At 45.2% G+C, this 15,042-nt stretch overlaps 1 protein-coding gene across 1 annotated transcript; it reads right to left on the bottom strand.

Moving 5' to 3' along the window:
* Window positions 1-1,229: 1,229 nt before the first annotated feature.
* GLI3 (GLI family zinc finger 3) lies at window positions 1,230-12,394 on the bottom strand (the record flags this gene model as incomplete). Its single annotated transcript, XM_009698764.1, has 5 exons — window positions 1,230-3,509; window positions 4,697-5,024; window positions 8,293-8,583; window positions 11,485-11,649; window positions 12,245-12,394. Coding segments are annotated over 5 exons (3,210 nt in total), but the record flags the coding sequence as incomplete, so codon positions are not given.
* Window positions 12,395-15,042: the final 2,648 nt, after the last annotated feature.

Genomic DNA, 15,042 nt, shown 5'->3' with positions numbered 1-15,042 from the left:
TTACATGCCATGACCATGATGCTTTTGAAGCCGTAACTGCATGCTACGTCAATGGGCATTTACTTATTTTAAAACATATGATCCATCCATGAAGCTGTATGTGCTAAAAGGGATGTACAAGACAGTTCTCCCAGCAAAGGAATTGTTACTGCAAATAAGAACCAGTGGCTCAGCAAATTACATCTCAACAATTTGCATTAAAAAAAAAAAAAAAAGTCCCCAGTATGGAATACTGCAATTTTGTTATTTCGTTGTATGACATACTCAGTGAGACCCTGATCGTCTCTCCACAAATGTGGTACGCAATGAAGGGATTACAGACTACCCAAATCACCAAACAAGCCCATAATTTTACTATCCAGTCATTTAAAAAAGGCAGCTGAAAAACAGAATAACAAATACTGCAAAAGATGAGAGTTGGACTAAGAACAGTTCTCTGGTCCTCTCCTTCCTCTGAAATGGATTAAACATGACACAATCTCAGTACCATTATGCGAGGCAGTGACAGCTATCCGCGTGTGTGTTTACAGAAACCTTAAAACACTCGCTAAGGATCAAAGGGCTGACGGTTTTACATTCCTTATTTGCTTGAACCTCCTAATTTCTTGTGCTCCGTAACTCTGAAACTACAGCCTAGGGGTACCATGGCAGTGCATTTCTGAACTGGTTGTCCTCCTCAGTGTGATGTATCCAATGCATCCAGAGTGAATTGTATCACTGTATACTCACTTCACATTGTGACTGGTTGTTCTGTGCCTATAGGTTTAGGGGGAAAAGTTGCAATCGTTTTACAAAGTCTAGTTTCTTTTGAGTAACAGAAAATTGTAAAGTCATTTCATCAGGCCTTTCTTTAAAAAAAACCAAACAAACAAAACAAATAAAACAAAAACATGCACTTCACACGTTTACATTGGTTGACAATTAAAAAAAAAAAAAAGGAAGCATACAGACATTCAAAAAGGGGGGAGAGAGAGAAAGAGAGAGAGGGGGGAATGGGCGTAGCAATACTGATTCAAAACTGAAATGGAAGACAGTTTCTCCCTAGAACACTTTAGGGTTTTCAGAGTCCTTATTCCATAAAAGGAATATACTTGAAACACATCCCATTTAGGTGAGATGAGATTGCTAAAATACATACACAACTAAAAAATATGAGTCTTTTTTTTTTCCATCTGTTATCTCCTAAGGGTTTTTTGTCGTTTGCTTTTTGTTTTTGTTTTTTTTTTTTAATGTCTATTGCATAACAGCAAGAAACTTGCTTTCTTCTGCAAGTGAGGTCAACAAAGAGCTCATGTCCCCAATAGCCATGTTGGTTGTGCTTACGGGCATAGCTGGGAATGTAAGAGACGCTCGGGGAGTGGTGAGGCGTGAGGAATTGCGGGAGAGATTCTGAATGATACTTGGGCTCAGGGCTCCTGAAATTAAGCTGACATGGTCCCCATCATCTATGATAGCATCGAAATCAATCTGCACACCCTCTAGGCTGTTGCTGTCAATGCTGTCAACTGTGCTCGACACTTGGTTGGCCCCCGGGGAAAGAAGCTCGGATGAGTTTGCAGTCGCAGTCCCCTGCAGCAGGCAGTTAGCTTCCGAACCAAAGAAAGAACCTGTTTTCATAGCTTGGTGGCTAAAGCCCGTGGTTTGGTCATACAACTGACCAGAGTAATTCTGCACGTTAGAGCAGAACTGCTGTGATTGACCTTGCATCTCCATCTTAATGGTGTTTACCCTGTACGTCTGGTTGCCATCACTTATGTGTCCTTGCTGTTGTGCCAGGTTGTTTCTCAACACGTTTTGCCGTCTGTTGCTGCTGTAATTAGAGCACGGCTGGTAACTTTTGGCCACCAACAAACCTGAAGGCTGGCTACCAATGGTGTGAGACACTGGTGGACAACTCTGCAGCCCTTGATACAGGCTGCTTTGTGAGGTAGGACTAACCTGCCCTAGCATCATTTGACCGGATTGACTGACTCCCTGGTAATGAACGGCGTCTCCGACTGGTTGGCTTTGCAAATATTCCTGTTCCATCATATTCCTGTTCTGCATTCCATTTGCCATACTGGTGGCTTGATCGCTGGATGCCAGGGGATGGCTGAAATTTTGCTGGTTCCCACTCACTGGCACGTTGCTGTTTCGCAGCTTCTGCCCTTGAACTGCCACGCCACAGGAATTGTCCATTGCCCCAGACATCATTGCTGGCCTTCCGATGCTTTCGCTGTAAGGTTTATTGGGCTGCACGCTGAAAGAATTACCGGCTCCGCTGCCAAGAATGGTGTTTTGCTGTAAACCATAGGAACCGTTGTTCTCCACCAGGTTCTGATAGCCGTTCTGCTGGGCCACGTTGCTTCTCTCCAGGTTCATGTTATTATACAGTCCAAAGGCTCGAGTCTGCTGCACTGCTGAGCGCTGACCGCATTTCAGTTTTGAAGGAGATAAGTCAGAACTTCCTGAGCTTACTTCGTTCCACTGAATGGGCAAGTCGCTCTTGTTTGCCTCGGAGCCTGCCTGCTGACTGCTCGGTGGAGGGGCTTGGTCAAAGTTGCTGGGGTTGTTGTTTCCTAACACTGAGCTGTGATGCATTTTGTTGCTGTCTAGGACATTGTTCAACAAGTGGTCGTACATGCCCTGGTTCTGGGAATTCAGATACTGAACCACGTCATCTGGCAGGAGATCCTCATCATTCAGACTGCCACTCGCTTCCATCGTAGCAGCCTCCAGGGCGACGTTCTCGCTGATGCTTGGAGGACAGGGAGAGCTGAAGCCGCGGAAGGCGCCACCCTCAGAACGGGTGTAGTTCTGAAGAACAAGGTTGCGCTTTTCCATGGATGGAGGCAAAGCAGGAGGGTTAAAGCTATTAAGACTGTTGAAACGCTGGACTCTAGGGACAGAGAGGTTGTCGGAGGCCATTCTTACTGGATCACTGGCTCTCCTCGTCCCGTTTCCTAGAGCATCGTGAGACAGAAAATGCCTCCTGCTGTAACCATTTGCCCCACCGTCACTACATCTTCGAGGGGCATTCACTGGAGGCAGTGGAGATACTCCGGACTCCCTGCAGTCACCCAAGAGTGCCATCCTTGTTTTGAGGCTCATCCTCTCCATGTTAGGCAGTGGAGTTGGTGGGGGTCCACCAGTAGCTGCTGCGTATTTAGCTTTCAGCCTGTATTGCTGGGCCGGGGTGAGGCTGAGAAGACTTGGCAGGTCATCACACTGGCTCGCTTCACTGGAGCGCCGGGAGGCATCCGTCGAGATGGGGTCATAGGAGTCTGCAACACTCACGTTCTGCGGTCTTCCCTCTGCCTGGGAGGCATCGCTGGACCTCCGGCTGGAGAAGCAAGGTGAGATTCCAGAGGACCTACGGCTGCTCAAGTAGGCTGAACTGATTGTGCTGGTATTGCTGTCCCTCCTGTTCAGCATGTTCAACACAGTGATGTCCGTACTTGAAAGGTCGTTCCTGTTCGGGAGAATAGTCATGGATCCTCCTACACTGCAGCTGCTGTTCGACTGGGTACCTGGAGGTAAAATTCACAGGTGAACAAATGAGCATCACGCAGAAACTGGTACAGAAAACACCCAGTAAAAAAGTACGGGGAGCACAGAGGAGGAGCCTGCATCATCACAGCAAATCACAGCAGTGCTCTTTCTTGAAAGAAGTAGGGATAAAAAAAACTGTGTCCTTAGGTTAAAAGCTAATTCAGAGACTCGAGGGTAACATTTCAGTGTGCATCCCAGCACAAAATTTATAGGCCATAGCCACAAACTGTCATCAGCTGGTGTAGCGCTCCAGCCTGCAGTGCAGCTATGCTGACTGATGTGCCAGAAGGACACATTTGTAAGGGCGCTTTTTATAGGCAAAATATAATTGAACAGGCATTTGCATGGAATGGCAAAAATATACAAATTGGAGGCTATTCAAGGTCATTTCTAAGACTTCTTGAAATATTCTTGAAATAACTCCTAACAACTGCAAAACATCTTTGCTGGTTTCCTTGTTTTGTTTTGGTTTTAAGTAAACAGAATACATTTCTTAATTTTACATAGTTTCTTTCGATTGAACGGGTTTCAGAAAACCTGGGCTGTCACTGCTGGGTGGAGTGCAGAAACCTACGGGCATGGCCGTAGGGAATGTAGAGGCAGCAGGGATATACATTTTGGCAAGGAGCAGCTCCTTGTACAAAAACAACTACGGATCTTCAGAGTTCAGTCTCGCCTTGCTCCCATTCATGAATATCTGCCCTTTGTAGCAGTAGTATCTGTACATACGATTACTTGTATGTGTGGAAGTATCTAAAGGGCAGCCCAGCACATCTATGCAAAGGGTGCCTTGCTAAGGCCTCGTCTGAAAGACTGCCATACAATAAAGTGGCAGGTACTTATTTTATCTGCCTTGCCTCAAAACAAGACAGGATTATGATGATCTTGACTCCAAACCTTTAACTGTAGGGAATATTTAAAATATGATGCATGGCTCCCTTGCTGGCCCTTGTTCTGTAAAACATGGGACTATCAGACTTCTCTCAGAGCGGTTAGTAGGACTCGTAATGAGGGGAGAAACAGAAAATGATCGATTTACGAACCGTTCTCACAGCTGCTGAGTTTCACAAGCTGCGCTACTCTTTTGCAAGGGTTGCAAGACTGAGCTAGCAAGCAATGCATTTAAGGACAAAAGCGTTACCACTCCTGTTATGTGTTATCTCACCATTTCCTATGAGAGGCGGCAAGGCCGGGGCTTTGGAAGGTGGAACGGGGTTCAGTCTTGGAAGCATCCCATTAACTTGTTTCAACCTTTCTAATTTCACTTGCTCCATCCATTTGGTCCCTGTCATATTCCTCCTGGCCTGTAAGCCAAGTGCTGTGGTGGCTGTGGAAATGGTAGAGTCCATGATTGGGGTTTCATCGATGACGCTGAGGTCTCCTACACTACCACCACCGGTCAGAGTAAGCTCGATCCCATTGTTGGAATAGTTGCTGATGGGGGACTGTTCGCTGCTGCATGTAGACTGACCACCAGGGCTTGGCTGAGATGTCTGTTGGAGTCAAGTAAGAAACAAAAGAACGTGAGGATTGAGCAAACAGTGGTAACAAGAGAGTTTGCAGCAAAGGCGGGTCAAAATGGAGCCAAAGAAAACCACGTGTAAAGAAAAGTTTAGCGTCAAATGATAACAGTGATCATTCATTAAGAGGCTTTCTAAATATTAACGGCAGTGAATGCCATTGCAAAACTCGAGATTAAAATCCACTTTAATATCATGCTGATAATATACATTATATCTACATGAGACATTTATTTCAGTTATTCCCATAATTGCTTCTATCACTTCATGTCACCCGTGAGCGCGTATGTATGGACACTCTACTTTGGGTACGCGCTGTTCCCAATTGAAGCTGCAGCTCAATAAACCAAATCAGAATTCAGCCGTGTTACGAGGTCTAATTTACACTGCTAGGCTTGCAGCAAAGCAAGCAAACAAACAAACAAGACTACAACAACACTGGAATTTGGAATTCAAAAACCCTAGACTTGTGGCTAAAGAATGTAAGTATTTTCCAAGCTTAAGGCTCATTGTTACGAGCAGCAGTTGGCCTGAAATGTTGGCGTGTAATAAAAGAGGGACAAAGCATCAGTGCAAAAAATATTGTATCATATTATCAGCGTCCCGTGACCCTAGCAGCACCAGGCTCTAACTTATACCTCCCCTTATACCTAACTTAAACAACCTCTGCCCTCAGTCAAGGCGGCGATGATCTACTGAATCAAATCCTTGGTTTCATTAGAATTGAAGATTTTAAATTTAAGAATTTAAGTACACAGTACAGGCTGCTAATCTACAGGGATATAAACCCGCCGCAATAGCTTGTTTCTTTCTTAACAATGTTCCCTGCTGCTCTGGCAGAATTCTTGCTGTGGGGAAACATGGGCTTGATTTATTTTTTATACTCATAAAGTTCTCATAAAAGAATGGGAAAATTTCTCTGACAAACTGAAACACTCAGACAGATAGACTGACAGACAAAACAGATAGCAAGACAGACAGAAGGCTCTGAACGTAGGTTGTATCAGTGTGACCACAAATCAGCGGGGCATGCAGTATCATTTTGCTCCCAAGAACAGTTTCATGTAAGCATTTACCTTCTGAGGTTTCTGCTGTGTTTTTTACATTTTTTTCTGCCAGCCCGTGATTTTTATGCACATTTTACAGACAAATGCTAACTAGAATTTCTGAGGCAGCAGTGATGGCTCTCACTTTTAACATCAGTGAATGAAGACACACGTTGATGGCACTACTGCAGCTTCATATGCCCCTGAGGAGTCCATTAAGATGCAATAACTATTTTACTATTTCTAACTTGAACGATGGTACTTAGAATTTATGAGGCCGCACTGAGCAAGTTCACTTCCAAACCCTGGCCATGGCTGATTTGGTGATAAGACTAGAAATAACAGTTATTATACAGAAGACAGTTTGTGCTTCTGGACAACAGCTCCAAGCCATATGGAAGGACAGTAATAACGGTCAGAAGCCTGTTCTTGTAGCCACGTGTCAAGATCACAGTGAGGCAGGTTACAGATATAAGAACCGTATGATGGGGGAACATATATTTCTAGATGTGTAATACAGAAAAACATGGATGTCTCATCTAGAGAGGAAGGTACAAAGACATTTCTGAAGACATTTCACCAATACAAGCCAGATTTTTCACACGTCAAGTGTTGCAAAATGCTCACAGCACGTTACATCTGGGAATGAGTGTGATGGATTGCACATTACTAAATAAAGGAATGATTGGAAAACAGGCAGAAGGCTAAAATAAAGACATAAATAATGTTGCAATAAGAAAAACAGCAGAAAAATTAAAATGCCCTCACCTTATTACCCACTGTCCTTAGGAAGTTAGAACAAGACATTTAAGAGCATTAGACAGAAAAGACATTGGATTAGTCGAAAAACAGAAAATGTATCTTAATTCATACAAGCAATGAAAAGCAGGAAATACAGAATTGTTTTTAGAAGATATTTTTCAGCGAGAAATATTTAAGACTACGTAAGCCATCAGCATTAACATCCCTCTCCTGCAAATTTTATTCATGTTAAAACTGTCTACGTTCAACCTGCCTCAATAATGCCACAGATGTACCTAGTTAAGCAAGAGGGGAATGGGTTCTGTTCCTTTGTAATCTAAGGTCATTATCACCAAAGATGGCAGAGGATCTCCTTTAGACTTCAGCGGGAGTTAACTCTGGGCCCTTGGAACTTTCTGAATTCAGGACTAATACGCCACAGTTTGGGCATAAGCCTTAGGCACAATATAGCAGTAACTCATATTTCAATGAGTAATTGCTTTGAATTACAGTATGATTAACAATATGAGCGGAATTTGGAGGGCTCACATATGTAGTCTCCAAGGGTCAGGTCCAGATGAATTGGAGACCCAGATGTGGAAGAGGATGGAGTGACTGCCTTTGCTAGTTTTAACTCTTGTGGAGAGGATCGATGGCACACGAAATGCAGCCAAATGAAAGAACTTCCTTATTTAAGACAGCATATCAAAAAAATAGAGTAAGGTCCTTTCAGTGTTCAAGGCTATACTGGTTTAATGCAATACATTAAGGTAAACCAGTGAAAAGACCTGTGGAGACTCTTAATTCAGCTCAATTTAGTTAAACTGGAATTAGGTCAACTTGGTCAAGTTAAATGAAGTATCAGATTAACATAAGAGATCACATCACAATAGAGATCAAATGTTATCAAAAGATCTCCTCCTGCTGTCTAAGAAAGTCAATTCATCCTGCTTCAGTTTGATCCACAACCCGACAACCTCAAGCCCCTAAAATCTGATTGTTTCCCCAGGTTCTCCAAAAATTATCATCATCAATATCATCATTATAGTCTTTTGGATTTTGGTTTATTTTGCATTCTGGTTTTGAGCCCGCAGGATTCACATTCTTCAACTTTCTTCAATAAACAGGAGAGTGGAAAAAAAATTGCCTTTTTAAAAATGAAAACTGTGATGCTCTCATAATATGCTGATTCCAAAAGATGGAGCTTTAAGAGAAACAATTATTGTGAGAGTTGCCAACACCGCACTTACTGCATATTGCACAGACTAGATGTAATCTTCTTATTCGCTATTTCTTCAGCTTTAAAAACATCTTACAATGTAAACAAAAAAGAAAACATGGCAAAACCTAACCTTGTGAGCTAGAGTTTACGGGCATGAGCATTTCATAAAGGGATTAGTAACTGGGTGCAAGGAGAAAAGAGGACAAAGGGAGCGGCACGGTGTATTGCATACCATTGGTTTCTCCGACTTGACCGCTTTCACTTGGAGGCATTCTTCGCGCTTTGAGGTAGTGTTGCTGAGGTCCTTCTGCTCACCAATTGCACCCTGAGTCTGATGGCCTGGTGACCGGGTCTGAGAGTGGCTGCCCGGGTCTCTCGGTGGCGGAGGCCTTGGGTGGATATCTCCCCGCTGCTTCTTGGTGACATGTGCCTCCGGGCCATGCACGGTCTTCACATGTTTCCGGAGAGAACTGGGGTCTGTGTAGCGCTTTGTGCAGCCCGGTATCTTGCAAACATACGGTTTCTGTCAAGGCAGGAAAAACACTTAAATTAGATTTAATTCCATGTGGAACTCCTGAAGAGCTCCTTGGAGCACAGCTGGTGTTACAATTACATGTTTTCACAGTGAATTTGTTATCTAATTTATGGCCTCTACAGTGACTGAATCATAGAATCACAAAATGGTTTGGTTGGAAGGGACCTTGAAGATCGCTTAGTTCCAACCCCCTGCCCTGGGCAGGGACACCTTCCACCAGACCAGGTTGCTCACAGCCCCATCCAACCTGGCCTTGAACACTTCCAGGGATGGGGCAGCCACAGCTTCTCTAGGCAACCCATGCCACTGCCTCGCCACCCTCACCGGGAAGAATTTCTTCCTAATATCTCATCTAAATCTTCCCTCTTCCACTTTAGAGCCATTGCCCCATGTCCTATCAAGTTGTGACTGCACCCAGTCAAAGCTATTAATTCCCTTGCATTTTGAAGGCACCCATTAATGCTGCAGAGTTTACAGAGGGCAAGTCCTCTCATGACACGAACTGGCACAGCTCTGACTTATCATAGCAGAAGAGTCAAAAGAGCTGTGCCAAATTTGTGAAGACTGGCCTAATTTTCTGTCCTGTCCATTGCCCTCAGCAGTTTGATACCCTGTTTCTAGTATGCCCAGTACCTACTTCTTGACATTCAGAGGCAAACAACCCCCTTCAAATCATGCTGGGACATTTGTTCAGGCAGGATTATCTGAGAAAGCAGTTTTTTCCCGGCTCCTTCAGATCACCAGTACAATGTCAAAGCACAGGATACAGTACCATTTTCACGTTGCGGCAATATATGCACTAGTACTATCAGTGCTACTAGCATAACTAATCACTCATTTTTTTTAAAACCCGCTTCCTTTATCTGTGAATTTCTCTAGTTCACTAGGCAATGTAGAATAAAGCAAATTTACTGTCTCACAATTTAACAAAGATTTTGTTTTGTGTTATGAGAGGATTAGAAAGAAGAGTTGAGCCCTTCCTAAACACTTTAATTGCCTCAGGAAACAAGGTATCATTCACTCACTTTTATTACTGAATTGTTTCCAAGAAACTACTGTTTTCAAGTCTTACTTATACTACCGCTCAAGAGAAAAAAAGAGACCCTCATGCAGAGTTCCTCAAAGGGGTTCTCTGTCTGCTTACAGATGGCACTGGGGAGCCTTTGACAAAAGCAGCTTCTTCACGGCTGTCCAAGGTCTGAGCTGGCTTCCACTTGACTTGAACAGGAGTAAAAATGTCAATGATGAGCAATTAAAAGTTGATGTTGAGCTACTGAGGCAGGTTTCCTCAAGATGCTAAAGAAGTTCGATTCAGTTAGCTCTCTTCTACACGTGTAAGGCATATATCTACATCAAGCTATGTCAGCTGCTTTTAAATCTGTCTATAGGTTACCTACTTACAACCAAAACGGCACTGCAAGGAAGTGCTGAATTGGGTCTGCGCTTTCCAGAGTATTCACGGCACTCCATCAGTACACACTGCCGAAGAACATCAGCCTGTTTCATTGTGAAATGATGGTGAAGGAAATTTTTCATTTGCCCTTGCTGCTGCACCTACCAGAAATGATGCGCAGCAGAAAATTTTGCTTGGTGCCTTACTGTAAGACATGAAATCCTGATCTTAAAACACAGGCGGTATGGGTCACGTCTTTTAAGTCTGAGAGGATCGTACTCATCAACAACTAGGCGACACACAGATTGGTTCAGACAGTGAATGAAGAGAAAGAAGTTGGGGAACTTCCTTCTGCTTTGGTGACAACTCACAAAACTGCTGCCGGGCTTCAGTGTTAGTTGAGCTGCCGAGAGCACACGCTGCAGGGACGGGGTGAACTGAGAGATGGGCAACGCTCTCTGCATCCCTTGTGACTCAAGAGCCGTTGCAGGGACAAGGGGACTGGAAGACAAATGCTCCCAGGAGATCCTGCCAGCCCTAGTGAATGCCTGTGACAGACCCGACAGACAGCTAGAGAAGGATATAAGCCTTATGGAAATGGGTATAGCTGCTACGGCTTCCACAGCACACAGTCACCGTGCTGGTATGCTCTGCCCTTCCTGTACTTCCAGGTCTAAGCTAGAGGTGAAGGAGTATAGGGACAGGCCAAGGAGGAGAGAGTGGGCTCCAAGATGTGTGACTGAGATGATGTGACTCCCTCTGTAACCTGAAATGGGGCAATAGAACAGGGACAAGGCGTGAAGATGGTGTGATTCCTGAAAGAGGGGGCAGCAGTAACAGGAAACACACAACAATGAAGAGATGTTACGCTGAGAGTTTGGGAGACGGCTGTGACTGCCACGGCTTGTTTGCTTGAGAAAGAACAAATTCCCTCCGCTGCATCCCTATTCCATGAAGTCTGTTCGGGATGGAAAGAAAGAGTGAAATAGCCCAGAGAAGAATGAAAAGGCATAACTCAGAACTTAATAGGGTAACCCAGATTTTCCAGACCCTGAACATTTCCCCATAGCTGTTCCCCGCAGCCAAAAAGGAGGCTGCCAGATGCGGTGGGAGCCGGGGCTCGGCAGCTGCCAGGTGTCACCACCGATCCAGGCAAGGGCACCCAAGGCTCCAGTCCCTGGAGGAGCCCTCCAGCTCCGGAGGAAGAAACGATCCCACCTTTTCAGGGAAATCCAAGGATCTGTCCCTGGTTAACGCGTGTGTTTCCATTAGACCTCTCCTTCAAACCTCTCTTGCACTTAATAAAACGACCTGCAGCCTCTCTAGGTCCGTATGACACGGGAATGATTGTGCTGGTAAGAGCCATCTAGAACTTACAGTCCTTCCAGGTTGCTGAGGGTTTTTTCTGCCGGTCCTCTGTAATAAATTGCTATGATCACACTGCAAGTCTGTTCGACGCCGAATGTTATTATTTTTTTGAAGCTGTGCTTACTTACCTCATTGGAATGAGTCCTGTTTTGGTGCTTGGCCCTGTCGGACGCGTTGGAGAAAGCTTTGTTGCAGCCTTCATGTTCGCACACATATGGTTTCTCTCCAGTGTGAGATCTCAAGTGCGTTTTCAAGTTTTCTAGTCTGGAGTAGGCCTTTGTACAACCTTCAAACTGCAGACAACAAGTAAGTCTGGATTAATTTCAATCTTTGGCCTTGCAGGAAACGGTAAAAGCTGACCTATAAAAGTTTAGAAACTTTCCAAGTCTTCATAACCTTGCCCAATGTAATTTTGTTTTGATTTGTTGGATTTTAATTTTACCCAGGCAAATCCCACCACACGTCAAGTTAAAATGCTTCCAGCATTATGTAAATCTTCTCTTACAGGAGAGCACAGTATTTGTGTACTTCGTCTAAGACAGAAATCCACTGCAAAGTCATGAGGAGGCTGGTGGCCAGCAATAATACCCAGCTCTGTAAGAGAAAGTGCTTTTAAATAATTAAGCAAACTGAGCCCTGTTTAATGGTGCCTTTTGGGGCTTCTCTGCACTTTAAACTTGAGGAAGCGGGCCAAATTATCCAGTGAATACCCTCTGCTAAAGCTCTTCATCATCTGGAGGAGTTGAATAACGAAGCAGACATGGTAGTCTCTTCTCCAGCAAACGTCTGAGAGACAAGAGATCAGGGAATGCAGCATCTGCGCCGCTCTGTTCCCTGCACAGCCCCAGCTCCCCGGTCCGATCCTGGAGCTCAGCCCCCTTTACTCACAGTGCATTTGTGTGGCTTTTCCCCTGTATGTCTCCTCATGTGGACCACCAGCATATACTGGGCTTTGAATGGTTTCTGCTCCCGGGAACAGTCCAGCCATCGGCACACAAACTCTTTCTTCTCGCCATGTATATGGTCATTGTTTATATGCTGTTGGGGTAGAAGAGAGATTACAGAAACGTGACATCATCATCAGCCTTACCGTAACTTCCCACTGGAACAGCACCGGTGGCTCAGGTGTGAACCAGGATCCTGCGGTACTAAAAAAGTAAGAAGTCTGCGCTCCAAAGCAATCACAGAGTTCAAATTATAGATCTCACTGGAAGTTCACTAAGGCCCAGCAATTTGTTTCTACCAACGTCAACAGGCTTTGGGTCAGGCCTGAGGGATACAGGCTGTTAAACGGGATCCCGGATTATCTCACGCACGGCACCACTTGCCTGATTCACACTGAGTAACGCTTTCTGGGATCAGGGAAGCCTTAAGTCCCACTCAACACAAACAAGGTTTACAAAATCAGGTTTTTAAAAACATGTCCTCCAACCTGAAAAATCAACAGAACTGCTAAACCAAGCTTCCACCAAAACTTTTAACTCACTCCCCACTACCCATATTTTCTTTCAGTAAATGTATTGGGTGAGGGTACTCGTTGTGGCGGGGGAAACAACACCCCACGCACTGCAGTCACAAAAACCTCCGAGCACCGAAGCATCCGTCAAGCCAGCTTTTGCCATTGCCAAGCACGGCTCTGCCCGAGAGTCTCGGGGAGCGACTCCTGCCCAGGCCCGCTGAGACGCACGCACGGAAGGGTCTTGCTGCGGTCGGTGTCGTCTGCAGGGGCATGTCCAGAGACAGGCTGGGGCTCTGTACCTTCTACTTTTCCAGAAAAGTAGCTTGCTTTGTTTCCCTCACTAAGATCCAGTTCAGCAGAACATTTAAATACGGATTTAATTCTCGCTGATAGTGTTTCTGAGCAGAAACGGGCAGATGAATTGAGGCCAGTCTCAAGACCGGCTTGTTTTTTCAACTGTTTGGATTTTTTGCGCAGCTTCAGAAAACAACCAAAGCGCCCTACACCTGGGCTTTCAAAGGTTTATGAAGGCTGGAATTTCAACAGGAGCTCCCTGACTCATCCTCCTGGACTCTCTTGGAGAAGGGACCTCCCGACCGCTGTCCTTCCTCCCACAGCTCGCTAGCTGTGCCACTAGATGGCTGCATTTCTCAGCAAATGCGATTATTTCCATTAAGGCGCTAGACAAAATCCTTCCAGAGGTTGTATTTGATCACAGTACAGGGATGAAATCTGTATCTACTCCGTAAGTAGCTCACAGAAAAAGCCAGCCGTACAGAAACTCAGTAGTTCATACTGGAACACAGAGAAGATAATCCTGATCTTTTCTGAAGTCCTGAAAACAATCAGAAAACCAAACAAAATCGCTTATGTTCACAATTATGCGGCATCACCATGGCAAACAGATGTGCGCTGCCTATAAAAGACGACTGCTCTTTTTCTCTTTCCGAAACTTCGTTGCCATTTCTTCAAAGTTGTGATGGGGCGCAGAGCGCAGGAACGGAGCAGATGTGCTGGACAACGTACAACATGTTACCTGCAGGAGTTTAGGTCTGAAGTGCAGATCCCTCGTCATTCATACTACAGACGCCGGTACCAACAGCGTACAGATGCCCTGCGCCGTGAAGCGGCACTGAAGAGTACGACGAGGTTAATATGCACTCTTTGTTCTTGAAAGAGAAAGAAGTAACGGGACAAAACTTAACGCATTCAAGCAACCCTTGGCCAAATCCTTCTGTAAACATTACAGACTGCGAATTATTTGGCAAAACCTACACGGCCACGAGGGAAATGAAAACTGAGTGTGTGACACAGGCTTTCCATTTGATACAAAAACTTCAAGGCTGGTTCCATCAGTTCACAACAGCCCCTCCCTTCACCTCCCACTGCGTGGACACTCAGGCACCACGGACGCTCGCTCTTTCAGAGAAATTCTCCACAGGACATTTTTTCTCTTTGTCCTTGCAAATGCGCTTGCTCCTTGCCCTCCAGCCTTTATCAGCGTGAGCATCCTCTAAAACTGGCCTTTCTCATGGGTGTAAAACTCCCTTCCTCACTCCCTCCCCAGCCCAGGCTCACTGCAGCGGTGGACACAGCTTGCCCAGGATGGTGACTTGATCGTTTGCCTCTCTCCATCACTCCTCTGGCTCACCTCTCAAATATCTTGTGGTCACTGCACAACTGTGTCCCTCCACGCTCATCTGCCCCGCTCTCTTATCCTGTCACCCCTCTCCCACTCCCTCTGCTCTTCCTACAATCTAACCCCTCTTTGTGCCGTTTTCCCTCATTGCTCCGATGCTCCAAGTGGCTCCTGAGAGCTTCCCTGCAAAGCCATCTCATTCTCATTCAACCCCTCCGAGGATCCCCACCTTCAGGTAAAGCCTAGAAGAAATGAGCCCATGCCATCACCTGCTAATTTGGGTAATTTCTTTCTATCTCAGGTGAGCTGCTCAATTGCTTTTTGCAGACGAGTGATATTTTAGCAGACCTATAAATGTGTCCAAATACTGGAAGAAGACACTTGCTAGACATTAAATCAGCACGAGGAAGAGACCAACAGCAGAAACCTGCCGTGCTCTCAAGTAAGGAGGTGCACAGCATCTGTAATCCTGACCACGTAGGGCCAGATTCAAACGTCCTCACCCGCTCAAGCTGTGATTTGAAAACCGATCAGTCATTTGCTACGGACACTTCGGCAGAACTATACAAATACAAAACGGGAACGAAA

This window comes from Cariama cristata, unplaced genomic scaffold (assembly GCF_000690535.1).
Source record: "Cariama cristata isolate BGI_N322 unplaced genomic scaffold, ASM69053v1 scaffold24804, whole genome shotgun sequence".
NCBI classification, from domain to species: Eukaryota; Metazoa; Chordata; class Aves; order Cariamiformes; family Cariamidae; genus Cariama; species Cariama cristata.
The sequence above is the reverse complement of the archived record's forward strand: the minus strand, read 5'-3'. Positions and strand labels throughout refer to the sequence as shown.